At 46.8% G+C, this 17,416-nt stretch overlaps 1 protein-coding gene across 3 annotated transcripts in view; it reads right to left on the reverse strand.

Annotated features, from left to right (window-relative positions):
* The window catches only part of Lmtk2 (lemur tail kinase 2), an 87,260-nt gene extending 84,919 nt beyond the window's left edge, over positions 1-2,341 (reverse strand). Inside the window, exon 1 of one of the 3 annotated variants that reach the window (XM_087903301.1) lies at positions 1,940-2,341. In XM_087903301.1, coding sequence (XP_087759427.1) covers positions 1,940-2,048 — 109 coding nt within the window. In that variant the 5' untranslated portion in view covers positions 2,049-2,341. The remainder of the gene's footprint in view (positions 1-1,939) is intronic. The other 2 variants (XM_087903302.1, XM_085683870.2) reach the window with 2 other exon arrangements.
* Positions 2,342-17,416: the final 15,075 nt, after the last annotated feature.

Genomic DNA, 17,416 nt, shown 5'->3' on the forward strand with positions numbered 1-17,416 from the left:
TAAGCTACTTAGATGGAGGAACAATCCCACAAATATATGTCTGACATTTGATAATACATCATTTCCACACAGTTAAGCTTCAGATACCTGATAATCCCTTGCTACACATTTAAAGCTATATAGCTAACCTCCAAAGATCAAAATATGAAAGAAAAATCTGCAAAAGTTGATACAAATCACCTGGGTTTTATTTATGTCAAAAGCTGTTTATTTCTATTCATGAGTTCATAATTTTTTTCTGGTTGCTTTGTTTTACAAGACCTCAACAAAACTCAGCTCTCTGAAATTCCAATATAAAATATGAGACTAAAATAAAAGGCCCAGAAGAAAGGCAAGCAGAGACACTCCTCACTTCTCACTCACTCTCACACACAAAATTTGTCAAAATGCATAAAAAATGATAGGCACAAAATCTTTTGGAAGTTTCTGGAATCCTTTTGACATACACTCTATCCAGTATGGTACTCTAGTGTTAATTTTCTACTTAAATGTCAATATCTTTACATAGTAACATCACTACCTTCCCATATAATCTCTCCCAGCTTCCCTGGTATTTTCTGCAGCACCCGTCCTGGCTGAGTATCTACTTCTGATGACATCCAGTTACCTTATCCATTGGATCAGAACAGAGAAGTCACCAAAAAGATTTGATTCTAAGGTGACAGCAGAAACATAGTGCTACATTATATAGTATAATGACATCACTTAATGCTCAACTGAAGGGCACTCAATGGCATATAATCTGGTGTGGTTCTGGAAACCACTACATCTCTTTCATTGTAGATTTGTTTGAAACACTTGTATTGACTGGAGGCAGTTCTGCATTCAATATTATTCCAAAATTAACTCCTGACCTCAGATGCATTCCACAGACTGTTACAAGACGGGAAGAGATCCGGGGGGCTGGGGAGGGGAGATCACACAACAAGGTGAATCTAAGACCTGGGTTTGGCTGTGTCACCTTGAGTATCTCTTTTGATCACCAGGGTTCCAGTCTCCTCAAAGCAAAAGATGAAGAAATTGGACCAAATTCTCTCTACAGTTTCTTCCAACCTCTAAAGTTCTTTGTGATTCCAGTATCTCTCCCTTCACTAAAAAGATAAGCAGTAATGATGGTAAGTTAGTCTAGATTTTTTTTTCCCCTTAAATTTTCAGAGATGTTTTCTTTGGCTGAAGTTTTTTTTTAAAAAAAAAAACAAACAAACAAAAAACTCCAAATCAAAACTATATGCAGAGAATATGGAAGAGTTGAACGCTGGAAAAGAGAATCCCTCACTGATGCCACTAAAATAGAAATTTCAATTACCCTCAGGCCAATTTTCAATAGTTACTCAAAAGCTGCTACTCCGATCACTGGTTTCCTAAAGCAAAAATAAGTATCGCCGCTCCCTTCGCATCCCCAGAGAGTCATTCCGAATAAATAAATAAATAAACAAACAACCACAGCATCTAAAATCAATTTACAACTTTAAAACAAGTTTCAGGAGCCAAGGAAACTCCACACAGCCTCCCCGAGTCGTTGCTTTCATTTAAGGAATGACAGGAGATAAGAAACGGCTCTTATTATAAGACGCGAGAAAAGCCACAACAGGCAGGTGACATCTGGAAAAAGGGAAGAAATGTCGAGGACAGAAGCTTGAGGGTCCTTGAGGCAACAAGTTTAGAGTGCAGGAAGAGTCCCCCAGGGATGTGGGGGAATCCGCCGCTGCCACCCCTCCCCATCGTCTTCCCCGCCCCCCCCCCACCGTGTCGCCGCGCCCCCGCCCCCCATCCCACGCCCCTGCGGCAAGAAATCTCCCTAGGATCGCTCGTTTCCCCGAGGCCTCCTGCCCTCGGCAGGCCTCCGATCCATCGCAGAGGCGGCCAGATCCCGCAGGCCCGCCGTCCCCGCCGCCGCCCCGCAAGACGCAGCGGCCCCGCAGCCCCCGGCCCCGCTCACCTGCACCTGTTTGCGGAAGTGGCGCGGCCCGGGCACTGCCGACGGCCAGGAGCAGCAGCAGCAGCAGCAGCAGCACCGGCAGTGGCGAGGACACCGGCGGCCCCGGCATCTCGTAAACCGCGCGGTCCCCTGGGGCCGGCTCTCGGGTCGCCGCCTTCAGTCAGTCGGTCAATCAGTCCTCCGCGCTTTCTCAGCGACACTGGCGCCGGCTGCTTCGGGACACAAGTCTCTTCGGCCAAACGTCAACCTCGTTCCCGGTCTGCATCCGCCGCTCTGGCTGCGGAACCATCATCATCCTTCCCGCCCGTCCGCGCCGCCGCCGCCCCTCAATAGCAGCAACGGCAGCCACCCTGCGGAGCCGCGGGCCCAGGCAGCCGCGCTCCCGCCGCCATGATGGGCTGCGTCATGTGACGTAGGACGGAGGCGGGACGCCATGACCGACACCTGGGTCAGCCAATCGTCCATCCATGCTGGCTTCGGAGGCTCCGCCCCCTCTACCGGAGGAGGCGAGGTAGAGATCGCTGCGCCCCCTGCAGACCGAGGACTGCGGCGTGGGCAGCAGGTAACCCCGACAATTACTTTAAAATTTAAATTATAGGACGACATAAAGAAGACCATAAAAATAGACTTATAATTCAATATGGGACTTTTTTGCTCTATTTTTATTACTTTTCTTTTTATTTTTTTCTTTGCTTGTTTTTATCACCATGGTTCTCGGTATTTTATTACCCAAAACATAGACTGATTTTGTCTCCTTCAATTTTACTAGGCAGAACTTTCCTAGCCTCTTCACCTTATGTTGATCCTCGCATCCTATCAGCTTTCGAAGAGCTTTGAACGTTTTAAAATTTCGACTAAACAAGAACAGAATGTTTCTGACTTCATCACCCAGTGACGTAGCTAGTAAACTCAAGCTGGCCCCTCTGCCAAGACAGCCCTTCCTGTCCCCTCTTGTTCCCCTGGCAGATACACTCCCTTTCATTCAGCAAGACACACCTGGAACATGACTTCATCGGTGAGGGCTTCGCACCAATCCCCCAAACAATTGAATATCTATGGCCCCGCCTAACCCGGCCCAGGCCCAAATGCCATGTTTCGTTGTTCTGTGGCTGTCAGCCCCTTGAGGACAGTCACCTCTCTTAGCCTGAAGTAGGTGTCTTCCTTCTAAAGGAACTGTGCCAGATATTTGGTGTTGAGGGTGGGAGGGAGCAGCTTCCAGGTGGGTAAGAAGACAGCTAGAGAGATTGCTTGCCTTGCTAGCATGAGGACCTAAATTTGATCCCCAGAACCCCACTAAAGAAAAACCCACCCAAGGCGTGTGCTTGCTGGGGAGGCAGAACAAGAGGGCTCATTGGGGTTTGCTGACAAGCCTAACAAGCCTGCTAGGCAAGTTCCAGGCCAAGAAGAGACCCTACCTCAAGAAAAAGGGGGGACCCTAAGGAATGACACCCAAGGTTGTCTTCTGCCCTCCGTACACACACAGAAAGAAACAAAGGTGCACACACAAAAGGCATGGAGAAAGTATTTAAACAGGTCGGAGGCCGCTTGTTGGGGGTGGGGAGACCACCGTTTCTGGCTGATGGTCCAATGTTGAGTGAGAGGAACTGATTTGCATCTTATCAGAGAGGACTTCAGCAGCAACGTGCAAAAATAGAGCATCCCCCATTCTCCAGACTCCCTGGAGCTACCAGCTGTCCGTGGTGCTAACTCAGCACAGGGCACAGGACGTCTGCGGAACGTTTGTTGATGATAATTGAGGCAAGCCATGCTAAGCACCTGAGGAAACAGGCAGCTGGTGTGTGGCGATCCCAGCTCGGCTGCCACTTTCTGTGGGAAAGAGAGAAGGAAGGCAAAGGTCTGGAGAGGAGGCATAATTGCCCTGCTGTGCTTTGTGGTCCATCAGGAAGCTCGGCAGCTGTCTTCAAGGAAGATGGGAATTCATGCTACAACCTGACAAGAGACTCTGTGAGGAGCAGAACTGGCCCAGGGAAAGCCCTGCCTCGTAATCCTCCTGGTAATTAATCATAATTAAGATGCACCCCAACAACGTGTCATTATATGATCACAAAGCAGGTTCTGTTATTATTTGAGTAAGCCCCAAAGTTGAAACACACACAAACACACAACTGTTTTTCCCCTTGCATGGGCAAAGGTTCACATTCCTCAGAGGCTATCTAATGGAAACCTTTACCCCGGCTCCCACCTCACGGTTTCTACCTTTGCCCAGCACTTGCCTCGAAGACTTCTAGTTAGAGATTTTACAAGACAAACAAAGGCCTGTTGAATTGGTGACGTTTCTTCAGGAGCAAAAAAAAAAAAAAAAAAAAAAAAAAAGCCAGCTTTTAGCCTAATTTAGGATTAGATTCCCTCTAATAATAGTTCAGTGTTTCTGTAACTGTTTGCGCTTGTCTACAGCCTTCTCCATGCCAAGTCATCATTCAGAAGACCCTCCTGGCACTGTGTGTCCTGCCAGCTAGAACTGGTGGAGGCTTGCATGCTGAAAGATAGGAAGTCTGTTTAGTACAGGATGTGTTGCAGCTATGGAGATCTGGTACCTAAAGGTTGGCAGAGCTCAGCTGGGTCATACGGGACATCTAGGAGGGTCCTGTTGAAAGTCATTGGTTGAATCTTTAGGAACTTTGTGGGCCAGTAGTCAAGTACAGCCTTTCTTCCAAAACAGAAAGAAAAGCAAAAGGAAAGAAAAAAATTATTTTGTGTGTATAGGTGTTTTGCCTGCTTGTATCTCTCTCTCTCTCTCTCTCTCTCTCTCTCTCTCTCTCTCTCTCTCTGTGTGTGTGTGTGTGTGTGTGTGTGTGTGTGTGTGTGTGTGTGTGTGTGTTCTGTGCCCTCAGAGGCCAGAAAAGGGCATTAGATTTTCTGGAGCTGGATTACAGGCAGTTGTGAGCTGCCCAAATGGGTCAAATGGGTTCTGGGAACCAAACTCCAATCCTCTGCAAGAGCGATAAATGCTCTTACCTGCTGAGACCTCTCTCCAGCCCTCTTCTTAGTCTTCTTCCTCCTCCTCTTCTTCTTCTTTTCGGGATAGGGTCTCAGGTAACCTAGGCTGACTCTGAGCTCAGTATGTAGCAAAGAATGACTTTGAACTTCTGATACCCCGCTTCTTCCTCCCAAGTGGTTGGATTACAGACATTTGCCGCCAAGTGTGGTATATGTGGTACTGGGGCTCACGCTCACTGTTCCATGAGCTAGGCAAGTAACTCTCCCAACTGAGCTATGTCTCCAGTCCTCTATACATAGCAAAATGGAATTAAAGGTGAAGCGACACATGTCTGTAATCCCAGTACTTAGGAGGTAGTGGAAGAAGGATCAGGAGTTCAAAAATAGCCAGGGTTACATGAGACCTTGTCTTAAACAACTAAAGCCCCCAAATTACATTATATAAATGTACAAATGAATAATTATTTAAAATCAAAGATGGTAGGGGGAAGTGATTCAACACACCACCAGCAAAACTGTCAAAACTGGCCAATGAGTTGGCTCAGCAGGTAAGAACTTGCTGCTAAGTATGACCACCTAAATTCAGTCCTTGTGTCTCACATGGTAGAAGGAGAAAACTAACTTGAATAAGTTGTCCTCTGATTCCCCCACATGTGCTGTAGTGTGTGTGCTACCCTCCGCTTACATACACAATAAAACAACAACAAACCTTTCAGTCAGGCAGTGGTGGCGCACACCTTTAATCCCAGAATTTAGGAAGCAGAAGCAGGTGGATGTCAGTGAGTTTGAGGCCAGCTTGGTCTACCAAGTGAGTTCCAGGACTGTTACACAGAGAAACCCTGTCTCAAAAAACAAAAGAAAAAGGAAAAGAAAAGAAAGAAAATGATGATGGGGCTAAAGAGATGGCTCTGTGGTTAAGAACACTGGTGCTGCTCTTCCGGAAGACCCAGCTTCAATTGCCAGTACCCACATGGCAGCTCACAACTGTAACTTTTGACAACCTCATACAGACATACCTGCAAGTAAAACACCAATATACTTAATACAAATAAAATTTTTTAATATTTATTTATTTTATATTTATGGGTGTTTTGTCTGTCTGTCTGTCTGAACACCAGAAGAGGGAACTGGATCCCATATAGTTATAGACAGTTGTGAGTCACCATGTGGGTTCTGGGACTTGAACCCTGGACCTTTGGAAGAGCAGTCGGTGCTCTTAATCACTGAGCCATCGCTCCAGCCTACAAATAAATTATTAAAAAGACAGAAAGAGAAATGATGATGCCAGGGATGTAGCTTAGTTGGCAGAGTACTTGCCCAGAATGCACAGAGCCCTGGGGTCCATCCTTAGCACTACACAGAACTGGTGTCAATGTACACACACAACACACACACACACACACACACACACACACACACACACCTATAATCCCAGTATTCAGGAAATGAAGCAGGAGAATCAGAAGTTCAAGGTCATCTTTGGTTACCCAGTGAGTTTGAAGCCACCATAATGTACATGAGGTCCTGACTCAAAATAAAACACTGACAGCTGTATGTTTGGAGGTCCCCCAAAAGATGTATCCCTAGAGAACTGTCATCATTGGATCTACCTGGCATCTTCATAGAAAAGTACAGATTTCAGGCCTTTGCTTGTTTGCCTGCTTGCTTGATTGGTTGGGTTTTTTTTAGTTGGTTGACAGATTTTTCCAGACTGCCCAACTAGGGTTATTATTATTATTATTATTATTATTATTATTATTAAATTTATTTATTTATTTGAGACAGTTTCTCTGTGTAATAATTTTGGCTGCCTTGGAACTAGGTTTGTAGATCAAGCTGGCCTTGAATTCACAGAGATCTGCCTGCCTCTGCCTCCTGGGTGCTGGGATTAAAGGTGTGCGTCTCACTGCCTGGTCTTTTAAAAATTTGTGATTACGTTTATTTATTCGTTTTCTGTGTCATTATATAAGTATGTGTGTGCCGTGATGCTCGTGTGGCAGTCAGAGCACAACTTGGGGTCAATATTTTCCCTCTGCCATTCTCATGGAGCAAGCCTGGGTCCTTAGGCATGGGGCCTTTTTACCACTTCTACCAATCCCTAAGCCCTGATCTTCATTTCTCAACCCTGGCTCATGAGACTGCACAAGCAGGAGGTGAAGACTAAGGCAGAGGGGCTTTGGATGCAGGTCCCGATGCATATACCTCACATATCTGGGAGATAGGAGATAAACAGCTCAAGTACTCAGGAAACTGAGGCAGGAGGATCACACGTTTGAGGCTAGCTTGGACTACATAGCAAGACCCTGTCTACAAAAACAACAACAAAACAAATAAACAGAAACATTGGCCGGGCCCTCAGGCGAAGCTTACAATTCAGTAGCAAGACCATATGTGTGCAATGCACAAGGAGGCCAAAAGAAGGTGTTGGATGCCCTGGAACCGGAGTCATGGATGATTGTCAGCCACTACTAGGGTGCTGAGAATTGAACCCAGTCCTCTGGAAGAGCAGTGCTCTTAGTCATTGAGTTGTTTCTCCAGCCCCACTCCATAAGGATTTTTATGACTGTCCCTTGCGTCTCTAACTTGGATCCTTCTTGCTGTTGAATTACCTTAATCCATCTTCAGGCAAATTGGGAGACCAAGTAGGTTAAAGTTTATCACAGGCCCTAGTTGTCTGCCAGTCGTTAGCTGGCTTTATCTGCATGTTGTGTTGACTATCCACCAAGTGTGTCTCTGTGAAACTCTTGGCTTCTGCTGCCTTCTACATCCTGTCTCAGGCATGTGACTCCAGGCAGAAGATCATGTGTCTTTCAGAGCTCTGAGCCACCTCCCACTTGGAAGGCGGGGGAGTAACTCAGTGTGGCAAAGGTTATGTCTAATAAATTAGCACTTTTAATATATGTAATCTATACAGTGACATAATGATGCTCTCCATAAGACAATTACAAGATTTATAAAAAGTACACAACAGACGGTAAGAGTCAAGAATGGAAAATCACTTTAAAAACATATTAGCGAACAGATTCCCACTCCCAACTCCACCCCCAAGTTCATCAGCATGTATGCCTTCGTTTGGAGGTAAGCTTTATTTAACGATGACTTTCGGATCATTTTTGATGTGTCAGACTGCTCTAAGCACTTTATATGCAATCACTCTTTAGTCTTTAGCTAATTTTAGGGCATTTTCATCACCCACAAAAGAAATCCTGGAGCTGGTGAAATGGCTCAGCAGGTAAAGGCACTTGCTGCTGAGACTGACAACCTGAGTTCAATCCCCATGATCCAAATGGCAGAAGAGGAGAACCAGTTCGCAAAGGCAGGCTTCTGACCTCCACATGCCATTGGGTGTGCACGCGCACGCTCACACGGAAATAAATAAAGTGATAAGAAATGTTGCACCCACTCCCTGCTTTTCCCCATCCTCCCCCTCCCCAGTCCTAGGCAACCTCTAAATTACTTCCTGTTTGGAAAGGGGGGTGTTGCCTATTCTAGATATTGTGTGTACATAAAATCATATACTATATGGCTTTCTTTTTTTTTTTTGTAAATGACTTAATTGCTAGTTCCAATTTGCAAATGATACAGAAACAGAAGCGAAGTGCTTTGGCCAAAGTGAGCAACAAATCTAAGACCTAGGTTCCCAAGACTTTGCTGCGTTTTACAATAACAAATGAAAAAGGTGGGTGAGGTGGCTCAGCAGACAAAGTGCTTGCCACCAAGCCTAAGGACCCAAGTTTAATCCCTGTAATCCACGTGGTGGAAAGAAAGAACGAAAGAACCAACTCGCCTAAATTGTTCGCTGAACTCCTCATACACCCCCAGGGCATTCCCCAGAAAATAAGTAAATAAATAAACATCTTCAAATGAATAACCAAGAGTAGATAAGCATGGGGCTGAAGAGGTGGCTCAGAGATTAAGGACACTTGCTCCTCTTGCAGAGGACCCAGGTCTGATTCCCAGAACCCATATGGCAGCTCACAACCATCTGTAACTCCAGTTGCAGGGGATCCAATGACCTCTTCTGGCTTTTGAGAATACCAGGTACACATGGGGTACACAAACATACATGCAGGCAAATGCTCATTAAATAGAAATAAATAAGATCTTTTAAAAGTTTAGACAGCTAGGTATAATGGCGCATGCCTGTCATTTCAGAATTATGAGTTCAAGGCCAGATTGGGTGCTTTCTGTTTCTCAAAAACAAAAATAAACAAACAAAAAGCTATTTATTGCAGATCTTTTGTAAAAACAAGGCAAAGGTCAAGCTGTTCCATCTGCGCCTCTCTGGGGAAGAGATTAGGTAAATGTGCACCGCGGTGGTGTACACTTTTAACCTCAGCACCCCAGAGGCAGAAGCAGGCACGGCTCTAAGTTTAAAATCAGCCTAATCTGCATAGCAGGTTCCAGGCCAGTTAGGGCAGTGAGACCCTATCTAAAGAGAGAAAGGGGCTGGAGATGGAAGAGAAGAGGAGAGATTAGTTTAGAATTTGCCTTCAGGTAAGGCCTGGGGACAGAGATAGTGGTGTTTCCCCAGGGAGCAGCAGCTCAACCATCTTTGTCTGATTCCAAAGATAGAATCTCTTTCTGTGTTTTAAATTTCTTTGGCCTGACTAGTAGACGAATTCTTTCCTACACTGAGTAATCCCTATGGTCTTTTTTTTTCTTCATCTCTGTGTGTATGAGTGTGTGCGAGCATGTGTGTGTGTATGTGTGTGTGTGTGTGTGTTGTGCATGTGTGAGTGTTCTTGTATGTAAGTGACACTTGTGAATACACACATGTCATAGCCTGCATGTGAAGGTCAGAGGACAACCTTGGGTGTCAGCCCTTGCTTTCCACTTTGTCTGAGACAGATCCCCTGTTAATTTTTCTTCTGGATACTCTCGGCTACTTTGAATTTCTGCAAAGACTCTGGGCCTCGCCTTCCCATGGATGCAGCCTGTGCTGGATGAGGCTCTCTAAGGGAGCCCTGCAGCAACTCCAAACATCATTCTCATTCAGGCATTCCGGAATCGTCAGTTACCTGTGCACCCTCACAAGATTCATAGCCATGCTGAGCAAGACAGACTCAGTTCTCGTGCTCACCAATATAACATGACGTTTATAAAGAACACGTGTGCCAGGCACCTGTCCCTGGTGATCAGGGACGACTTCTCTGAGCCGACATTTAAGCAGCAATCCCACAGAGACAAGAGGAGGGTAAAACAAAGGGAGGTGGGGAATTGCAGATGTGTACAGGTTGTGTTTGTTTGGTTTGGTTTGGTTTTTCGAGACAGGGTTCCTCCATGTAGCCCTGGCTGTCCCGGAACTCACTCTGTTGACCAGGCTGGCCTCGAACTCAGAGATCCACCTGCCTCTGCTGGGATTAAAGACCTACCTGGCTGTGTGCAGATCTCAACACTTATTGTCTGTGTTGTGTCAAAGTGGAGAATGTGGTTCTCTGCTAGGCAGCCCTGGGGCAGGTAAGTGTTGGTGGGAGAAAGGAAGATCTGGTGTAAGATGCTGGGAGTCGGGTGTGCTGGGAGGTGGGGAGGATAGGCAGAGTCAGGCACTGAGTTTGGTAAAGAGACAAGGCATGAGGGGTGACTTGGAGGTGATGTAGAGTCAGGTCCAGCTCCTCCCACTTGTTCCCTCAGGACATGAGCTCTATTTCCACTTTTAGACCCAGGGCACAAGTATACTCTGGGAGTCCTGCCTTTTCTAAGATGCCTGTGGAAGCCACAGAGTGACAATGCTCCCATCCCTGTTTTAATTGTTGGTTTCTGCGGAGCCGTGGGCTTTTCTTGCAAAGGGCATAGATCCTCCTCGTGTTTGTGTTTCCCCAGTTGATTCCACAAGCATTCAACTAACCCAGCGTGTAGCTGTAGTGCGTTATGTGCGCTCCAGACACTGAGGTGAACAAGATAAGTTCGCTACCTTTGAGGAGATTACTCTGAAGACAGGCAGGGCACAAGCCACGTGGGAAACCCCACCCACCAGTCACAGAGCCTTTACCCCAAGCCCATAAAACCAGGCTGACACTGAATGTCACCACCTGCTACGTCGCTTCCCGCCAAGGCAACTGGGCCAGACTGGGCAGGGCAGGTGTAAGCCCGCGTGTAGGCAGGTGGGTTCTGGGTTCCATGCCTGCCACTCAGTGCCTACCACGTCACTCTGTGGCACATGCCCAGCCCTGGACTAATGGGGATTTCAGGAAGGTAAAACTGAACCTACAAGCAAAGCAAGATCTGGAGAGACAGGATCTAGAATTGTGTATGGTCTACTCTTGGGGAATCTGGGACAAGGTACTTGGGTGACCTCCTAACAAAACGAATGTATCCAGGCATATATGAGGAACAGAGAAAAGGCCCATTCTAGACCAGAGGCATGGTTTAGTGGTAGAAGACTTGTCTAGATTTCCCCAGTGAGGGGATGCAAGCAATAGAACATTTTCATAGAGTCCTCCAGTGAGGAATTGGAGATGTAGTTCAGTGGCAGAACCCTTGCCTAGACTCCTTCAGTGAGGGGGCTGAGGATCCACTTGGGCCTGCCTCTTTTTTGTTTATTTGTTTGTTTTCCTTTTTCATTTTGAGACATTTACAGGGCCTTGCTAGGTAGCCGAGGCTGGGTACAAACTAGCCATTCTCTTGCCTCGGTTTCCCAAGTGCTGGCACTGCAGACATTCCACTCAGCCTCCACCTGATCCTCTTCAGCTTGTCCTACCATACCGAGTCCCCATGGTGGTCTCAGGGAAGCCTGTGAGCTTTGGGGGTGAGGGTGGGGTGTCTCAGGAGAGGAAACAAGTTCTGTGTTCCCCACAACATAGAGGCCCGCCTTAAGAAGTGACAAAATGGCCTGATGGGGGTGGCCTGCACCTTTAATCCCAGTACTCCAGAGGCAAAGGTAGGCAAATCTCTGTGAGTCAGAGGTCAGCCTGATCTATAAAATGAGTTCCAGAACAGCCAGGGATACATCGAGAAACCCTGTCTAGGGGGGGAAAAGTGGGGAGATGACACTTGTGTGACCTACTTATATAGAACCTGGAGTCAGAGCTCAAAGAAACTGACAATAGTGTCACGGCAGCCGCTGTCGGAACCTGCCTATGGTTCCCTTTAGGACTCAGAGCCCAGCAGGAAGCTTTGTCTCATCAGCAGCCCCCACCCCTGTGACTGGAGCTAAAGGTGACTTTAAGGCTAAAGGAGGTCCCAGGTGACTTCCTGTACCTCCCGTTGCCCCGCCTGTTTGTGTCCAAAGGTGTTTATTAAGGTAGTTCCTGCATCTGATAACAGGATGGGCCGGAATGAGTGGTTCTTTTGTAACACTCAATGGACTTATTTAATAGCCCAAAGAGGTGTGGCTATTTCTTCCTTTTAGAAATAAGTATGCTTTGCTTTTCTCTCCAGTGCTGGGGCTAAAATCCTGAGTATTAAAATCTGCTAGACATTAACTTTACCTTTGAGCCAGGACCCCACTTCCTCACTGGGGATTCTAGGCAGGAGCTCTACCACTGAGCCACACCCCAGCCCCTCACTGGGGGATTCTAGGCTGGGGCTCTACCACTGAGCCACACCCCAGCCCCTCACTGGGGGATTCTAGGCTGGGGCTCTACCACTGAGCCACACCCCAGCCCCTCACTGGGGGATTCTAGGCAGGTGCTCTACCACTGAGCCACACCTCAGCCCCTCACTGGGGGATTCTAGGCAGGGACTCTACCACTGAGCCACACTCCAGCCCCTCCCTAGGGGTTTCTAGGCAGGGCCTCTACCACTGAGCCCAGCCCATAGGATTTCCCTATCTCTTTGTTCACTCTGAATTATAGCCTTTGTTTTTGAGACAGGGTCTCACTATGTTGCTCTGGCTGCCCTGGAACTGGTCTCAAGCTCACAGAGATCAGTCTATCTCTGCCTCCCAAGTGTTGGGATTAAAGTCGTGCACCACTACACCAGACTGGGCTGGGTAGCAGCCTTTGCTAAAAAGGCATATGTACATATTGCCTTAGATTTCCCACCCAAGTCTATATTATTCTCAGGAAGCTCCAATACCTAGGTGTCCCAGGAGCACGGGAAGTGCCTCTTGCCTCGTCATCACTCTGCAAAAGAATCCTCGAGGTTGGAGCTGTGCCCATTTTCCAGATGAAGGGACTAGGGAATCATCCCACAGAATGACGTGTTTTAGGTCAGCGTCTAACATACAGCAGGAAGGAAGGGCTCCTGGGGAGGCTGACCTTCTGCCAGTGATGTCACTTGGGCTTTGTGCCATCTGGCTGTCTCCTCCACACTGTTTCTGCCTGGGATGGGGGTGGGGCAGAGATAGTCCCTGCCCCACCTGCTCACTCGTCCTAGTAAAGGGATAGAGTTCAGTGTACCCAGGCAGGCCAGTGGAGACTTTGGGGACAGACTCCGCAAAGAGGACCTGGACACCAGAAGGCAAACTCACCCAGATTTCCATCTTATTTATTCCCATTTATTGTCCAGGAAGGTGTCAGGTGACAATGCGGCATACTTGCAGTCCGCAGGTCTTGCCCAACAGTCCCGAATTCCTTTAAGAGTACTCATTTATGGGTGGGGAAGCTAACTCAGTGGGCAAAGAACTTGATGCATAAGCATTCCGGCTTTAGTTCAGATCTCCAGCACCCGTGTTAAGACCAGGTGTGGCGGTGCGTGTCTGTAAGTTCAGCCCCGGGGCACTGTGATGGTTGCTCTCCAGTGTCAACTCGACTATATCTGGAATGAACTACAGTCCGGAAATGGAGGGCACACCTGTGATCTGAATCCTGCAGCCAGAAGACAACACGCCTTTGATCCAGATCTTGAGTCCGGGAGACACAACTTCAATCTAGGCCTCACGGTCTACTGGAAGCCTATATAAGGACAGCGGAAGAAGGGGGGGCTCATCCATCCCTTCACTGGCACTGGAGCCTAATTCACGATTCCAGCATATTCGGAAGACCAGCTGAGACACTCAGCCTTGTGGCGCTGAGCAAACTACTTTGTTCTTGGATTTTCCATGCACAGATAGTCACTGATTTTTTTTATTTTATTTTATGTGCATTAGCGTTTTGCTTGCATATTTATGTTTGTGTGAGGGTGTTGGGTTCCCTGGAACTGGAGTTATAGGCAGTTGCGAGCTGCCATGTGGTTGCCAGGAACCGAACTCAGGACCTGTGGAAGAACAACCAGTGCTCTTAACCTCTGAGATATCTCTCCAGCCCCCCCCCAGATAATCACTGTTGGATTGTAGCCTGTCATTCCAATAACATACATACATACATACATACATACATACATACATAGAGAGATATAGAGAGAGAGGTAATTTCATAAGTTCTGCAGCTGGAGAACTCTGACTAATACAGAGACAGGAAGATCTCTGGGTCTTTCTGGCCAGCCAGTCTAACCTACTCAGTAAGCCTCAGGTCCCACTGAGAGACCCTGTCTCAAAGCCTAAGGTTGTGGGAGAGTTGGAGAGATGTCTGAAGACGACAGAGGTTTAGTTCTCAGCACCCAGAGGGCAGTTCATACCCATCAGTAACTATGGTTCCAGGGGATCAGGCAGCCTCTTCTGAGCTCAAAGGGTTTTAAGCAGGCAAACATATGAACAAACACATTTAAAAAAAAAAAAAAACTAAGGTGGAGAGCAATTGAGGAAGACCCTCAACATTGGCCTCTTGCTCTCATTCACACACACATGCACGCATGCGCATGCACGTGTGTGTGCGTGTGCACACGTGCATGCACACGCACACACACACACACACACAAACAGGCATACATTTGTGATAGTTCTCCAACTGCAATGGTTGAGAAATGGAAACCACAAACTAAACACAGTGACCCACACCTGTCATCCCAGCACACAGACAGTGGGAACAAGAGGATCATAAGTTCAAGACTAGCCTTAGTTCCATAGCAACTTCATGGCTAGTGTAGGCTACATAGGGCCTTGTCTCAAACAAACAAACAAGCAAACAAACAAAAAAAAGCCCCCCAAACCTCACAAAACAGAAAAGAAGAATCATGCAAATGTAACATATGACCAGACAAGGAATGACTATGTCAACAAGAGACAATGCCTCACCTAGTTAAGTAAAATACAGCATGAGCCCATACGCATATGCATATTCATGTCCATGCATGCATATTCATAAGGACTGGAAGGAAATCATAGAAACAGTGGGGTTTTGGGGTTTTTTTTGTGTGTTTTTTTTCCCCTAAATAACAGGAATAACAGGGTGTTTCTTGTCTTTTCTACTTTGCTTTTTTTCCCATTCTTCTACTAATGAACCTGAATTATTTTATAGGCCAAAAAGAGGGTTTCTGAGCTGGGTGTGGTGGCACACTCAGCAGGGCGAGGCAGGCAGATCACTGTGAATTCCAGGCCAGCCTGGTCGCCAGAGTGAGTTCTAGGACAGCCAGGGGCCAGGACTACACAGAGAAAGAAACCCTGTCTCGAAAAAGACAAAAAGGAGGGTTCTGTGCAGGTGTGTTTTATGATCTATTTTATTTGTAATGAAGTGAAGGTGTGGGGGCGCACATGAATGCAAGTTCCTATCAAGTCCAGACGAGGGAGTCAGATCCCCTGGAACTGGAATTTTAGGCTGCCTGACATGGGTGCTGGGGACAGAACAGGGCTCTGTAGACCAGTGCCTGCCCTTTCCTGAAAAGCAAACCCCTCCTGACCCTTCCTTTTGTTTTTAAACTGGTGGACTCTACAGAGGAGATTTCTTTTTAATTCCCAGCAAGAGCAGAGGCTTGGTCACTAGCTCACCCGCGTGACTAGAGAACTTAAAATTATGTTTTTTTTTAAAATCATAAAACCCAATCCAGATGGCACCAATACAATATTATTCATTTTTGCCATCTCTATTCACGGCCAAGCCAGGCCATGTTTTCTTTCACATCTTGGCCACAGTTGTCTGATTATTCACTGCTGTTCACAAGAACTCACTCGCTAGATCTGCTGCCTCTTAGGGAGTGTTAAAAAAAAATAGTGCCCTTTTTAGAGAGATAATTGAATCGGCTGAGGGAAGCAGAGCGTTTTATTTTTGGTGGAATTGGTTAGCTACATTCCACTGAGTCTCTCAGTTCCACTTGAAGAATTGTTAGCGTCTGCTCATCATTCGTAGCCTCTCAATTTCATTATTTCAGTGTTGTTCCTGAGCAAGGTCCAGATGCCTGGAGAAGAAGCTCCAGCTGTCCTATTTTTCTTCGCATCTCTGTGTAAGATGCATGATCAATAGCTACCACAGAGGTGGCGTCTTTGCAGATAAGGAGTCTCGCCGAGTCTCGCGGAGCACATTTGTAAATCCCAGAGGTCTGGAGGCTGAGGCAGGAGGATTGCACATTCAAGAGCAAGCCAGCTTGGGCTATACAGTTAACTCCCGTCTCCGAAAATGGAACGAAACAAACAAACACACTGTAGAGCATTCATCTAGTATGCGTGGTGCCTATGGTTTGATCACCAACATGGCGAAAAGGAATGAACTGGGCAGTGATGACACATGCCTTTAATTTCAGCACTCAGGGTGGGGATCAGAGGTAAGGAATCTCTGTGAGTTCAAAGCCAGCCTGGTCTGCTGCAGAGCAAGTTCCAGGACAGCCAGGGCTACACAGAGAAATCTTTTCTTGGAAAAAAAGAAAAGAAAAAGAAAAAGAAGGAATGAAGGAAGGAGAGATGAAGGAAGAGAGTAAGAAGGGAGGAATGGATGGAGGGAAGGAAGGAGAAAAATGAGGAAGGAGGGAATAGAAGACAGAGACTGGAGGGAGGGGAGAAGAAGGAAGGGAGGGAGAAAGGAAGCAGGAGGAGGAAGAAAAGGGAAAAGAAGGAAAATAGGGAGGACAGAAAGAGCAGGGAGAGGAGGAAGGAAGGAGAAAGGGATGGAGGAGAGGAGAGGAAGGGAGGAGGGAAAGGAAGGAAGGAGGTAGGAGAGAGGGGGATGAAGGAAAGGAGGGAAGGAAAGGAAGAAAAGTAGTAGGGAGGGAAAGAGGGACGACAAATTTACCCGATTCTGGAATATCTAACAAGCAAGGTACCCGGAGGCAGGGAAGGAGAGATCTAGGTCTCCAGACCCAACCAACCAGCTCACTTATATTTACAGACGAGCAGCCTGGCTCTTTCACAGCAAACAGTCAGGGACAGAGTTAGTTCTTTTTCTCTGTATTGATTACAATTACCAGTAAACTTGCCGAGGTGATGGGATGTTTGGGTGATGTGCTACTTGGTTTGAATCCTCCTACCAAGGTCCAACTGAGCATTAGAAGGTGCAGTGGCTGTAAGAAAACACATTGTTACTGTTTTATTGGACAGGATCGATTTTCAAAATTGTGTCTGTGTGTGAGAGAGAGACAGAGACAGAGAGAGAGAGAGAGAGAGAGAGAGAGAGAGAGAGAGAGAGAGAGAGAGAGAGAGATTGCAGGCCCTGTATGCATCTCACCTTTCACCTTACTGGAAGGGTCTTTCTTGTATTTTCTGGGCTCTGTATACTGCAGAGCAGCCTGCTCATGAGCTTCCAGGTTTATTTCATCTGTTTTTGTTTTTTCAAT

This window comes from Myodes glareolus, chromosome 2, assembly GCF_982192425.1.
Source record: "Myodes glareolus chromosome 2, mMyoGla1.1, whole genome shotgun sequence".
In the NCBI taxonomy this organism is placed as follows: domain Eukaryota; kingdom Metazoa; phylum Chordata; class Mammalia; order Rodentia; family Cricetidae; genus Myodes; species Myodes glareolus.